General features: G+C 38.9%; 1 protein-coding gene across 2 annotated transcripts; it reads right to left on the bottom strand.

Annotated features, from left to right (window-relative positions):
• Window positions 1-635: 635 nt before the first annotated feature.
• Window positions 636-5,790, bottom strand: LOC115705142 (telomere repeat-binding protein 4). Of its 2 annotated transcripts, none has more exons than XM_030632384.2 (10): window positions 5,309-5,790; window positions 4,275-4,398; window positions 3,422-4,145; window positions 3,063-3,272; window positions 2,892-2,954; window positions 2,704-2,783; window positions 2,114-2,352; window positions 1,530-1,853; window positions 1,370-1,433; window positions 636-1,169 (listed from the first exon to the last, which is right to left on the bottom strand). In XM_030632384.2, the coding sequence occupies exons 2-10, from the start codon at window positions 4,353-4,355 to the stop codon at window positions 954-956; spliced, it is 2,001 nt and encodes a 666-aa protein (XP_030488244.2). In that variant the 5' UTR covers window positions 4,356-4,398; window positions 5,309-5,790; the 3' UTR covers window positions 636-953. The 2 variants fall into 2 exon arrangements, with proteins under 2 accessions (XP_030488244.2, XP_030488245.2); XM_030632385.2 differs by having other exon boundaries at window positions 2,892-2,951.
• Between the last annotated feature and the right edge of the window lie 8,679 nt (window positions 5,791-14,469).

Here is a 14,469-nt window from a genome sequence, read left to right as displayed (position 1 = left end):
TCAGTTAAATCACTAAAATCAGCATGTTAACATACATTTTACAATAGAGCATTGTTATTAAATATTAGTGGTGCCTAGCACCTTTAAAACGTGTCGCCTTGATACTCCCTAAGCTATTATATTAAATTATATAGAACTCGATATTTAATTAGATCAATAACAATATTAACACGTAAAAAAGTGTTTAACACCAATAATAGCTTTTAGCATTTTTTTTTACAATAATAATAATAATAATAATAATAATAAGTGAAGCATGATACTTTATGTCACGAGGGCCACTGGGCCACTGAAAGCAGATCAGGATCGTGAATCATTTATTGGAATCAAATCATTACCGAGAATCTGTGAACTTGTATTATTGGGGTGGCCACAAGCTTAAAGCATTTATTTATTATTTATTAATATTATTTGAGATGTTCAAAATAAAAAGAAAAAAGAATTATTTGAGTTGTTTCATTCACCTTGTCTCTACATGGACTATTTACTTTTTCATTGAATCTTTGAACATAGTAAAAACCTCACGACAAATGTTATCTGTAATGAAACTTTGTTTTCATTATCATAAAAGGGTGACTTACTAATTTTACTTTCATAAGCTAAATCATAACGACAATTACTTGAGAGCAAAAGAATAAGAAAAAGAAGAAAGTGACTAATTAAAGACAATAGAAGAGCTACATTACTGTCCTTTCAAATTTCTACATAACGATTCACAAATTTGTGGAAATGAATCAATTAAATCTAAAAAAAAAAAAAGAGATTAAGTTCTTGTTAGAATCATCTTATTCCAACAAACCATTTACAAAGGCCAATCTCTATTGACAATGAAGTTGGCAATGAATAAAAGTGAGTGTGATAATATTACAAAGTTTCGTGATTTGTACATTTGTTTTGGTTTCCCCTGTTTCTGTCAACATTATTTTCTTGCTTTAGTTTCCTTTACCTTTACATCATGATGAATGACTACCTTCCACACCATTTCTGTCTACTGGAGAGTCCGTAATCTTCAAACTACCGCTCGGCTGCTTGCCCTGTTGCTTAGCTTGATGCTGAGACCAGTATGCATGAGCAGCCAATACTCGGTCCAAGAGTTCCTGAGGAACGGGTTCTCCCCTCCTTTGCTGAGGAGAAATTCTCGCTGTGTGGACCAATGTCTTCCACTTATCCTATTCAATAGCACCACATAACAACATTAGCAGCAGATTTTGTGACACAAAATTATTTTATTTACACAATCTTTTAAGGCCCAACTGATATAAACAAAATAAGACACCAAACACCAATATACACCATCAGTGAAAGCCACTCATGTTAGTATGCCCAAAGGCTCCAAATAAGAGGGAAGAGGATCTAGCATGAATTTTACCTTCAAGTCCACATAAGTTCGATGATCAGCATCCTCAAAAGCACGCAATTTAACATCACGCCACCTGCAGAATGAAGCATCATGAGTACCATGCATAGCCTTAGAAAACAAGAACACAACTCCCTACTCTGGACTAGCAAATTAAGGGCAACGGACATACCTTCCAGTTCCAAGCTCCTCAACTGCTTCAACTAATGCTTCAACTTCTGTCACAGAGAATGGTCTCCTGGTACGACGCTGTGCAAGCTCAGAAGATCTCTTAGATTTTTTGTTAGCGGGAACAACAGCCAGTGCCTCCATGCTTATTGCAGGAACCACAACTAGAGCTCGGGAATCTGACATGATGTTGTCAGTTAATGAGTCATTATGGCAGGAAACTGATTCAAGATTACTTTCAACAAGAGTTCCTGTATTGGTCGAGGGCAGAGTGGTTTCAAACAAGGCATCAGAAATCACTGAATCTACAAGGGGTGCGCCCAGGGACCTGAAAAAGAATTCATATAATTTTACGATTTTGTGAGTTGGGAGAAATGATATAAAACGCAGCTTTTCAATGCACATAGAATCCTGATTCCAGTATGTATATCAAGCCAGTGATAGGTATAAAAACACAAATAGAAAAATCACACAAGTATGGCAAGGAAGAAGCATTTGAAATTTCATTGTGTGTCCACTTTGAAATGTTACTGGTCACCATAAATGCCAATTATAGCAAAAAGACATTCTAAGACTGACTAGAATTACCTCAACGTTTCAGGTTCATCACAAGACAGAGAAGGAAGTGGATCATCAGTGTATATGGACGGAGAAGCCGGCATAGTGTTGGGCTCTAGTGTAAAACCAAGACCATCGAGATTGTCTTTGCACGATATACCAGTCTGGTGTAAAGTTTTGTTGTCATCTTTAACCTTTTTCCCTTGAAGAAGTACCCCAACGTGTAACCCACCTCCAAGAATAGCAGTAACTGTCTCCATAACTGTCCTCTGCAAAATAAAAATAAATAAAATGAACACAAATTAAGGGAAGGGGAAAGAAACAAGATATTAGCAGAAAGCAAGGGCTCCGAAAACAATACCCATAAATTTAGACTACTTAAAAAACATAACTGCCATCCTTATGTGAAAAATCCTATTCTGAAACTAAACAGAAATTGAAAACCAAAGGAAAAGAAGTTGGAAACAAGCTGTGGTTAATTAATTACAAATTGTTGGATTGGTTCAATCACAGTGATGGTGCCACACCAAACAAAAATAAGTATAAATAAATCTAATGTTTGCATCTAGTATAGACAAGACATACAGACAAAATAATTACAGATGAGAGAATGTCTGTACCCTCAATGAACCTATGGTTGCAGTTTCTGGGACCTCAATGAAAAGCTCTGGTATCTTGAAGGATTTAATACTTAGTTTCACTGCACAAGTAAAAATAGTGCCCGATAAGAAACTGTGAACCCACTGAATACCTAGACAAAAACAAATTAAAATTTTACAATATAGCAACAACATTAAATTTCTAATACCATGAGAATCCTTAGAGTGAAAAGATCCTTGGCGACTAATGACTGAAGAAGATACCCCGGCTGCTGCATTCAAGACAAACAGTTAGAAAACTACCTTCAACTTACACCATGAACTTTTAGTAAGAAAAAGTTCAATTAACCAAACAAAAATTAAGTGAGGCAGAAAAGGACCTCCATGTAGCATTCCGTTAAAGCCATTCTTTTCCCCACTTTTTCCCTTCTCCGGTGAGTTAGAAACACTTTCACTACTGAACCCTCCATCGGATAGCACCACTGAGCCACGGTCAAATAATTTCCTCCTCTTATAGAAAGTGTTATGCTGATATCTGTCACGGCTGTAACAGCTTTTTCTCTTGTTATACAGAGGTTTCATTCCACCATCTACGGTTGCCAAATTCATTCACTTTCATTAAAAGACAATTATATATATTTGTCAATTGTCATACATAGAAAAAGAGAGACGAACAAGCATGTGAGAAAATATTAAACAAAATATAGCATCAAACAGAAAACATGAATAAGCAACATACCAGATCTAAAGCTTTCGCAGTCCCTCAATTTCGGGGCCACCTTCCAGTACTTGGATGTAAGCAACTTTCTTATTTTACGGTCTCCGATACGCACTGAAGGCCTAAATGCCTTCACTTTAGTGCTGGATTTATTTTGTCCTGCACAGTTTTCGTCATCATCTCTACCAACTAATTTAATGTCATTCCTATGCTTGGAAAAAGAAGCATTAGAAACATGTTCCCTAAGCGATGGCAATTTGACATCATTTTCCAAATTGACCATTGTGGGAAATTCTACTTGCAACTCCATTGGGTCTTTGGAGTTGCATAGGTTAGCCTTACTCAAGGTACCAGTCTCTACTTTAGGAGGACAATTGTGGAATGTGGGAATAACATTAACCAAGTCAGCTCGATTTGAAGTGCGTTCTGAAACAACATCTCTCTCAGAATGTAAGAATCTCTTTGAAAGTAACTTCTGACCAATGTTTTGTGAAGAGATCTCAGATGCAAAAGCACTCTCTTCAGAACTCCCCTGGTCAAAGCACTCTTCTTTCAATAACGTATCTTCAGCATGCCTCTCATGCTTAATAACATCTTCATCGAAACTTCGATGATTTCCTTCCGATGCATTACTACAAGCTGAAGAACTTTCACTCTCCTGCAATAACTTGCCAGCTAAAGAAGCCAATAATTCAAATGCACAAATTTGGCTATCCTCTGTTTTCTTCTTATTTGGGCCCCTCCTCTGAAACCATAACCATGATTCATCAATTACATCAGAAGTCAACTATGACAAATCAGAATTCATCTCTAAATCTAAAATAAAGAAATAACCTTTCAATTCAAGATGTAGAAAACTTCAACAGATACTTACCCTAGCTGATCTGGGAGCTCTAGGTATTGTGGGGACCTGGAAGCCATGGAAACCGTATTCTAATCTTTTCTTCAACACCATATCCAATAAGGACCCTCAAATCATTACCATTGCATTATCTTGGCTGTTCTCAGACAAGAAATAAGCAGGGAAAAACAGGTGTCAGAAATCAAAGTACTTTATCAAATTATTGCATCACATTCACACCACATTCTTATCAATTCCATATATTAATATAATGCCGAATTATTACATATTAATTGCAACGCTTTAAGAAGGGTGCTTTATTTCTTTCTTTTCCAATCCAAACAAATCAAGAGCTAAACTAACAAAGCAAGAAGTCATCTTAAATAAATATAAATTATTCACATCAAGACACTGAGATCAGGAATTCATCTGAAATAAATATAAATTATTCTTCGTAATTACACGAAACACCAAGAGCAATCTCAAAGTTAAAAGGGGAACAACCAAAATTCATACCCATTATTAAACATCATTGGAATTGAATACATTGTAAGAGAGATGATTAAAAAAAATTCACATCGCTCTTACTGAAATGGTCCACCCAAATTCCAACTTCATATACCCTGATCAGTAATTTTATAACGGAAAAATAACTAATAAATAAAAAGTTTTTGATGACGTAGTAAAAAAAAAGACAGACTTCGAGAAAGATCTTGATCATTTGATGATGATTCCAATTCAATCATAAATGATTATAAGAAGAATACATGATTCAAGGCTCAATCCAATTGTGTCAAGCTAGTTGCTTTGAGCTCACTTCGATGTATCCACAAGATCAAATAATAAAAAACTATACAAAGTTAGAAACCCAATTCAGCTAATTTGAGAGTTCCTCGATCGGATCGGAATGAATTAGCCAAATTCTACGAAAAGACTCAACGATCAAGCCAAAAAACATTCGAATTCTCAAAACCCAATTTACATTAAGAAGAAGAAAAACAGAAACCACAATTCAACGACAAAAAACAAAATCCCATAAATGACTCAAACAACCTCGATTTACTCACCTGTAAAAGAAAATGTCTTTCTGGGTTTGACACTATATCACCGAATTCTCCTCCTGATGTCAAATTTTACCAAAAACAAATCGTTTAAACGAAGAATGTATCAACAGATAGATCTACGGTGAAATGGAAAAGAATTAAGGGAATTGAATTAAGAATTTAGATGAAGAATCTCTCTTCACTTTTCTCTCTCTCTCTCTCTCCCTATACATATATTTTTTTTTATTATTATTATGTTGTGAAATGACAATGCCAAACAAAACCCCACCACTATATATGTATATCTATATGTATATACAAAAACCACAAAAAAGAAAATGAGAGAACAGTGGTTAAACCCCTTACACCTTCATCTCTATATATACCATATTGCAAATTTTCTGACCACACAACCGGACCATCGAGTAAAAGGGTATAAATGTACGATTTTTTTGCGGTTTTACCAACACTCATAAACCCCCCAAACTCCCTTCTTGGTCTTGTTGGACCAGTTCTCCTCACTTTAACTCCCTACCTTTAAAAAAACCAAAAAAAAAAAAATAGATCAGTTTTCGCCACGTGGAGTCTTCTCTTTTTCTACGAAACCATAACAGAGTTTTTTTTTTTTTTTGGGAGAAGCAAAAGATTGCACGTATTAAATATTGGAAATGAGAGATAGCGTTTTCCTAGTCAGTTCCATCTTTATTTCTATTGGTCCACGTGTAACTATGTCTAGTGATGTCATTGCCATACCCTACCAATTTTTGGATTTATTGGCATGGCTATTATGAGGCCCCATCACACATAATTAATTAAAAAGGAAAAAGAAATTAGTAATTTTTTTTTTTTTTTGAAAAGAAGAAATTAGAGTTAGAATAATATTGCTACCATTATAAAAAAATATCCTTTTATAGATTATTTCAATTTCAATGCTTCTTGCCTTCTTGGTAATAGTTGTAAGGAATTTAATGTAGAGATGATTGGTTCATGTAAATTAAATGGTATCCATTTAAAAAAAAAAAATTGTATCTAATAGTATCTATTACGACTTTGTCTGACCGGGAATCTATTCAAATCATAATTTTTATAGAGATTTTTTTTCCTTCCGAGTAAAGTTTTTACCAAACTTAGCTCTAGCTATCTAAGTTTTCTACCTTCCCTTACCTTTCTTTCTCTCGCATTTGTTGTTGTTAACCGCCACTTAACCTCTGTTATTTTTCTTATATGATGATGATTAAAATTCTGAAATTGAAAATCCAAACTCATCTCACCTCAATTACCCTCCCCACCTTACATTTACTTCTAGCGACGCATGTTCTATCACAATTAATATAGGTTCAGAGAACTGATGGTAATTGCTTCATCCACCGATTCCACCCTCCACCATTAACCACCAATTTTAGTTTCTTGAGGCTTTTGCTAGTAATCATTGCTACCCCAATGATGCTTACCTTAGCTCAGGAGAAATCTAAACAGTCGAACCTACGGATTTCCTACTCTTTAAGGAGGCCTTTCATCTCCAGGTATCTTCTCTTCCTTCTGTTTTTTTGCTATTTAAAGGTCTGGGTTCTTGTCTTCTCCATTAAACCATCCCACCCAGTCAACTACCCCAACTCTCAGACTACTATCATGGCTTCATCCTCCCAAAACCCACCAAACCACCCTCAATCTCATAGATGAAGAAAACATCATTCGTAATTTTGATCATTTTTCTCTCAACTCTGTCGATACGAATGACTCTTTCTACCTCATCTTCAAAATTCTTACCTCCAAATCTCTCAAGCCTCAGTGGATTGAAGAGGCAATGCGTGAAGCATGGACCCTCTGTTTTCCAGTTGAGATATCGGACTATCACTCTAGCCTGTTCTTAGCTACCTTTCAATGTGAAGGCGATCGTCGATGTGTTCTCAAGGATTAACCATGGCATTTCGATAAGTGCCTCATGATCTTTGCCAACCCTGAGGGTCTCAACACTCTTACGCCAAACCATTTTTCGTTTTGTTCCATTTTGGATTAAAGCCCACAACACCCCCTTTAGCCAAAAATTACCCCAACTTGTTCAGTTTGTGGCTGATGAGTTGGGAGACCTCATAGAAGTTGAAAAACTGAGTTTTTGCAAATGTCAACAATGTATACGAAAATATAAAATTGTATACGTCTGTAGAAGCGGAATGTAATTTTGCTACTGTAGAGACCAGTTTTGTAGTGACAAAACAGAACAAACAGAATATAAAAATAATTGCAAAAAATTAAATCACATGACACAAGAGATTTGTACGTGGTATCAATGCTCTTTCGAACACTCCTAGTCCACGGGGCCACGCCCAGAGAATGAAATCAATTAATAAAGTATCAACAATTACAAAGACAATTGACTTATACAAGTTTAGACTCCCTCTAAATTATTACCGCAATCCTTTGTAACTTCTGAAACACCTCCAAATAGCGAGCTCCCTTCGTCTTTGAAGTATGCGTGCTTACTTCCTCCCGAAGTAAGGCTTGAACAAGTCTTCTCCCGAAGACCACCCTCTTGTTCAATCAAGTCGTTCTAACAAACTCTAAGATAGGGTAAGAACAGATATAAAAAACACTAGAACCTAGATGAACAACTAGGTTCTCACAAAAGGAACTCTCTTCTCACAAATAAGAAAAATGTAAAAAATGAAAACTAGAAGAGTTAATTCGAATGGCTACTCTCTAGGTTCTATTTATAGAACATAGAAACCTTAGAGATAGCCACAAAGTCGAATCTACAGCTATACAAAAGTTTTCTAAGATAAACTTGATTTGCAGCATCAGAAACGGATGCTGATGCAGCAAATTAGACCAGAAAAGGAAACTTGCCATAAATGAGTCCGATCTTGTATTTGGGTCTTGATTCCTGCCATAAACAATCTGTATAATCTGATTGCATCAAGACATAATCGAATTTAATAAGGAATATAGCAATAATCAAAGTTTCCTTTAAAAACTAACTTTCCATAAGAGAATTGCTTCTCTTACAAGAAGTTTCCATACAAAAAAAGTTCAGCTGAAAATACAATCATTCCTAAGATAGAAAAGAGCAATAAAAATTGAAAAATCAAGGTGGGAAAATCGGTTATGAATGCAAATACATCTCACCATAAAATAAAAAATATTTTGGCATCTAACTTGCCAAAAAAAGACTTTACAATCTCCCCCTTTGGCACTTTAGATAATCAAAATATTTTTTAACAAAGAAGTACTTGCAAATAAAAGTTAGCGAGAACAAACAAACACTCCCCCTGAGAAACACAATTGAAAACTGAAAAAAACCAAATAACAAGCTAACTTTTAATCAAAAGTAATCACAAGTAACAAACACAACTCCCCTTGGAAAAAGGGTCCAGAGCTGAGAAACAAGAAATTAAAAACAAACTATTACTCACCCTTTTTGTTTATCTAAGGGCCAAAGAAAAAAAACATGAAAACATGAAAATATGTCCAACAAAAAAAATAAGAATGAAAGAGAACTTATGCCCCATAGAGCTTGATCAATGAGGACAGCTTCTTGGACATCTCTTGTTGAACCTCCTCCATGGTAGCAAGATGATTATTAACCTGTTGAACCTCATGATTGACCTCCTGGACATCTGTAGGAGCAGATGTTGTCGAGTGAATTTCGCAACACCAAATTATATTATTTTACTAATACGAAAGAGAATTTTAAGAGAAACGACAAGTGCGAGTATTCAACCTAGAACGGCGAGTACTCGACTGGGAATGGGAAAACAATCAACCAAACTGGAAAATATCAATAAGACAGAGAATTATAGTGGTTCAGTCAGATTGTGATCTGCTTAGTCCACTGTAGCAAAGGATTCGTAGGTGCCATTTCATGGTGGATCACCTCTTTATATACAAAGCAGGTGTCCAATCAGTTACACAAGGATCACATTCATTGTTAATCCATTATTTACACATTTAATTGCAATAATAAAACTAAGCAACGTTAACATTAATAAATGAATGGCAGTTACTAAGTTCATCAACGCATGCATCTTCCATCCCTGCGAGTTGACTGTTCATATTCCGATGTACAACTCGCAGGGTCATCACTATGTCTGCGTCTTTAGGTAGTCGCTTCTTCTAGACATCGTGTGTTGAGCTGATAGAACCTAGACATGCGAGTCTATATCGCTTTATAAAGGCTGCAGGGTTCCTAAGATCAACTCGTACTTACAGGGAATCGTTCTCCTGGTTGATACGAGGACAAGGGGAGGATGATCGCATATATTCGGTATACGCGATCTACTCTCTTGTCTTGGATGCGATTAGACTTCGGTCATGCTCGCTACCTCTCGCTGGTTATACCTTAGGCGAGGTTTAAAACTTCGAGGAGTCCCTCAGGGACATCTCAGCTTTTTGTGGAAAAACTGAGTATACGTGTCCTCTTGGTAGGGGTCTGGTCTCGAGTTCCTAGGTGAGAGAAATCTCACTATAACACATGCCCCTAGTTTCGCGACGTGACAGGTGCGGTGACAAGGGAAACTACATTCGAGAGACAGGTGAAAGGTTGTCACAAGGAGGTGACCTTTGGTTGTCCCTTCGAGGGTTTTGAAAAATGACGGCTATAATCATTATTTTTATTGCATTTATGGTGCCACGTCACAAAACTCTTCGGTTTCTGTGTAGGCGTGGTCATCTCTGGCCGTTGGATTAGGCGACTCTAGGCATTCCAACTGCCACGTGTCATGATCCCAATGAATGAGGGATTTGGGTATTTAAACCCCCTGATTCGAACCAAAAATCCCCATTTTCCCTCACTTTCCTTCAACTCCCTTAACTTCCTTGTTCTTTCACTCTCAGAGAAAACAGCACGAAAAATCTTCGTAAATTGCCCAGATTTTTGCCTTTATTCGTGGATTCTTCTTGATTCTACATTGCTGTCAAGGGCGATTCGTGGAAACAGATTTATCAACTTAAAAAAGGTTAGTTTTTTGAATCTTCGCCATGCTTCGTTTTCTGTTTGAGTGGGGACTATATCTTCTGGGTTTTTAGTGTGCATGAGGGTTGTGTAAGGATGAATGTTTATGATATGCACGAGGCTATGTGTTTTAGGTAAAAACCTGGGTTATTTCATAGAATGTGACCTGTAAATTGACATAACCGTATACGATATACTTGAATAGGCACTGTTTCACGTCTTGAATACTCGCGGGTATTCAGATGAACAACTCGAATACTCGCGGATATTCAGATGAACATTTCGAATACTCGCGTATTGACAAGATTTACTTACTTTTGATTGATAGCTAGATCTTTTAGGAATTTTATATGCTGTGGGTTGAATTGCGAGGGTATCAATCGCTGCTCCAAATGGTGGGTGTGTCCCAGTATTCTAATGGTCATATATGCGATTATATGCCCCTTGAGATACTGTGATACACCCAGCCATTTGCAATATGCGATGATACTCAAATGATCGTACTCCTTGGCTGATAGGTAGTCTCGGAACAGTGGGAGTACCCCAGTAACTTCAGGCTCATGCTTGAAAACGCATGCCCCTTGAGTCACTGGGATTCTCCCAGCCGTTTCTGGAGGTATATCGCTTGGCCCAGGATACGTGACTTACTCGCGTTTTTTAGTATTATCTCTACTCGCATATTGATGGGGCGGTCAGTATTCGCAAGGATGCTGATCATTCTATCAAGTGCGGCTTTATAGTTTAATGCGGGTGAGATCACTTATTTTGCTTTTCACACATCCATCACGCTGAAAAGATCTTCTATCTTTCAGATGAGCGACTTGTCGGATAGCCAACAGCTCGGCTCTAGAGGTCGTGCATTCGATGGCGAAGTTGACCAGGAGGAGGACAGCTTTCTCCCAACCTCGATTTCCGAAGAGGAGGCCGCTCCAATAGAGCTAGGCCCGATGTCTTCTGCAGACATCGAAAGGATGGTGCAGGAACTCGCCGAACCTGGGACCATCGACATTCGAGACAGCGAGTCCACGGTGTCGGCCCGCGACTACCTTATACACTCGAGGCATGCTCCTGACGTCGAGGTCGAGGAGATGGATGATGACTGGACGACCCCAGTTCGCGAGTCAGGCGAGGATGAAGAGGAAGCGGAAGGGAGCGGGACAGACTCGGTTGACGATACCCAGCTGAATGAGCCCTTCGCGTGTGAAGATCTGATTTCGAGGGTTTCCAAATCAGATTTCACTACCTTTGTGAGGTTAAATTTTCTGCGACTTGCGTTTCAGCGACCTAAAGCGTCCCAGAGGGCGCATCTTCCGTTTACCAACCCTGTGATTATTCCCACAGAGGATGTGGTAGTCTCAATACCCATTCTCCGATGTGGGGTATCGGTCCCCTTCCATCCTTTCATCGCAGCTATTCTCAGGCGATACGATGTATCACCTTTTCAGCTAACTCCAAACAGTTATCGCACTGCCCTAGCCTTCTATGCGATGTACATGGAATATGTTCATAGGGCTCCCTCAGTAGAAGAGTTCAACTATTTCTACGACATAAAAAGCGTAGGTCTTCATAACGGCGTCTACTGTTTTAGCAAATGGGCGACTTCTGAGATCAATGGAGTAGAAGGAATGGTATCGAACATGGGGGACTGGAAATCGAAGTGGTTTTATGTCTTTAAAGTCCCTTGGATTAGAACTGACTTTAACCGCAGACCTAGTATGTCGCGTGATTTTTTAACTTAGACATTTTCTGAATTACTTTTGAGATCCTTTGCTTACTCGCTCTTTCTTGCTCTCGCAGATAGACCAGTTCGACCGGCACTTGATGCGACTCGCAGAGAGACAGCTTAAATCCTCGGGAGCCTTCCGGTACAAGATCGCGACTGGCGATTACTGTGTACAACTACGAAGTTGCGAGAACACCAGCTGATTCCTGAGAACGCAAGTCTTCAAAGGGAGCCAGTATACAAAGAACCATCTGAGAGGCAACAAGAGCAGATAGACAAACGCCTCTCCAAGAAAACTTCTCGACCAATCTCAGGTAATTTATCTCTTGTTATAAACTAGTAGATGGAGTTTTATTTATACTTATCTTTCATTTATCTTCGCAGATATGACTTTTTTGAAGTTCACACCTGTCCTTAAGATCAAGCCGAAGGGTGGAGCAACGACGACCTCGCCCGTTGTCGCCCAAAAGAGGAAGAGCGATGCGATGGCTACCCTTGCCACAGACTCTTCCAAGAAGCTGGCGAAGACCGCACAGGACAAGGGGAAGAAAGTCGTAATCGATCCACCTGTTCGAGCTCGCGACTTCTTAGCCATGCAGGAGAAGTTCCTGGCCGAGATCCCTTCTGAGGAACTTGTTACGCGCTCTGCTGAGTTGGCCTCGCAGTCGATGACTCTGTTCATAAAAGCTGCTGCCGCAGGTTCGAAGGAAGCCGACTCGCTGAAGAGGCAAAATGCCCAATTTCAAGATAACATAGAGAGGTTGAAGCAAGAAGCGGCTAGGAAGGAGAAGGAGCTCGAAGAGCTTAGCAAGGCTAAGGAGCAGGCGGAGCTTGAGGTCAAGAACTCGCGGGCGACAATCGAGGAGATGACTCGCGATTTGGAGACTGAGAAAGAGAATGGGAAGAAACAATATGATCAGGCAGTGTCTGATTACATTTACACCACTCTTTCCAAAGTTCCAGACTTCGACTTCTCTCTCCTCGGAGCAGAAGCCGCTGAGATGGCCGAGGCTTTTCGTGCTATGTCGCCTACTCAGACCCAAGGTGGTGGAGGGAACCTTCCTGATGAGGTCGAGGGTGCGGATACTGAAGAAGTCGAGAACGAGGTCATCAGCAAAGTCGCGGATGAGACTGCTCCTGTTGCTCCAGATGTCTGATTTTTTCCTATGTTATGCTTTTTAATTTTACTTCTCTTTTTTTTTTTATATGCGGTACAGGGGTACTCGCGCTTTGTACTTAGACAAATTTCCTTTTATTTTGGACAAATTTATTTCCTCGCGGGGATAATTATCCTTTAACATTTTCACAGTACAGGGGTACTCGCGTTTTCTATATATATATTCGCGACTTTAATTACAGCTTGGTGTAATAAGTAGAAATATTTACAAGTCTGATAAAATTTTGAAAATTTAACAATCATGAATCAATTTCATTTATATCATCAATAGTACATTCGGGCATATATACCCCCCTATACTTAAGATTTTTCATGAAAAATATCTAAGTATAAGTACAAGAGTGAACATAGTCGAATAATGCGAGTACTATTGATAATATAATTTTAAACTCTCGCCATTCCATGCTCGTGGAATCGCAGTTCCATCGAGTGTTGCGAGTCGGTATGTTGCATCACCAATTTTTTCTGCGACGAGGTATGGTCCTTCCCAATTATCCCCAAAGACCCCATGCGACGGGTTTCTAGTATTTGGCATTACTCTTCTAAGGACCAAGTTTCCTGCTCGCAGGGCTTTTACTTTCACTTTGGAGTTAAAGTATCTTGTAGTTCGCTGCTGGTAAGCCGCATTTTTTAAATGCGCTTGGTCACGCTTTTCCTCCAAAAGATCAAGGCAGAATAGCTGTTTCTCGTTGTTCTGCGAGGTGTTAAAAATATCTCTGCGTAGGGAACCTGCCCCAATCTCAACTGGCAACATGGCCTCGCACCCGTAAGAAAGTGAGAAGGGTGTTTCGCCAGTTGTAGATCGAGGAGTTGTATTATAAGACCATAGGACTTGCGGTAACTCGTCTGGCCAAGCTCCTTTGCGATCTTCTAGTTTCCCTTTTATGGTGTGCTTGATTATTTTATTAATAGCTTCGGTTTGTCCATTACTCTGCGGGTAGGAAACTGCGGAAAAAGCCTTTTTAATTCCCAAATCGTCGCATAGTTGTCGCATCTCTTTGCAGTCAAACTGTTTTCCATTATCTGAAATGAGTTTATGCGGAATGCCAAAGCGACAAATGATGGAGGTATAGACAAACTCGCGCAATTTTGTTGCTGTGATGGTTGCGAGTGCTTTGGCTTCGGCCCACTTCGTGAAGTAATCAACTGCGACTACCGCATATTTGACTCCACCTTTTCCTTTGGGTAACTCGCCGATTAGATCAATTCCCCATATTGCAAAGGACCATGGACTTGTGATAGAATGGAGGTTACTCGGAGGCTGGTGGGTATAAGTGGCTATTCGCTGACACCTGTCACACTTCTTTGCAAACGCGAGAGCATCTTGTCGCAATGTT

The sequence above is a fragment of the Cannabis sativa genome, chromosome 1 (genome assembly GCF_029168945.1).
Source record: "Cannabis sativa cultivar Pink pepper isolate KNU-18-1 chromosome 1, ASM2916894v1, whole genome shotgun sequence".
In the NCBI taxonomy this organism is placed as follows: Eukaryota; Viridiplantae; Streptophyta; class Magnoliopsida; order Rosales; family Cannabaceae; genus Cannabis; species Cannabis sativa.
This window is presented reverse-complemented; position numbering and strand designations above follow the sequence as displayed.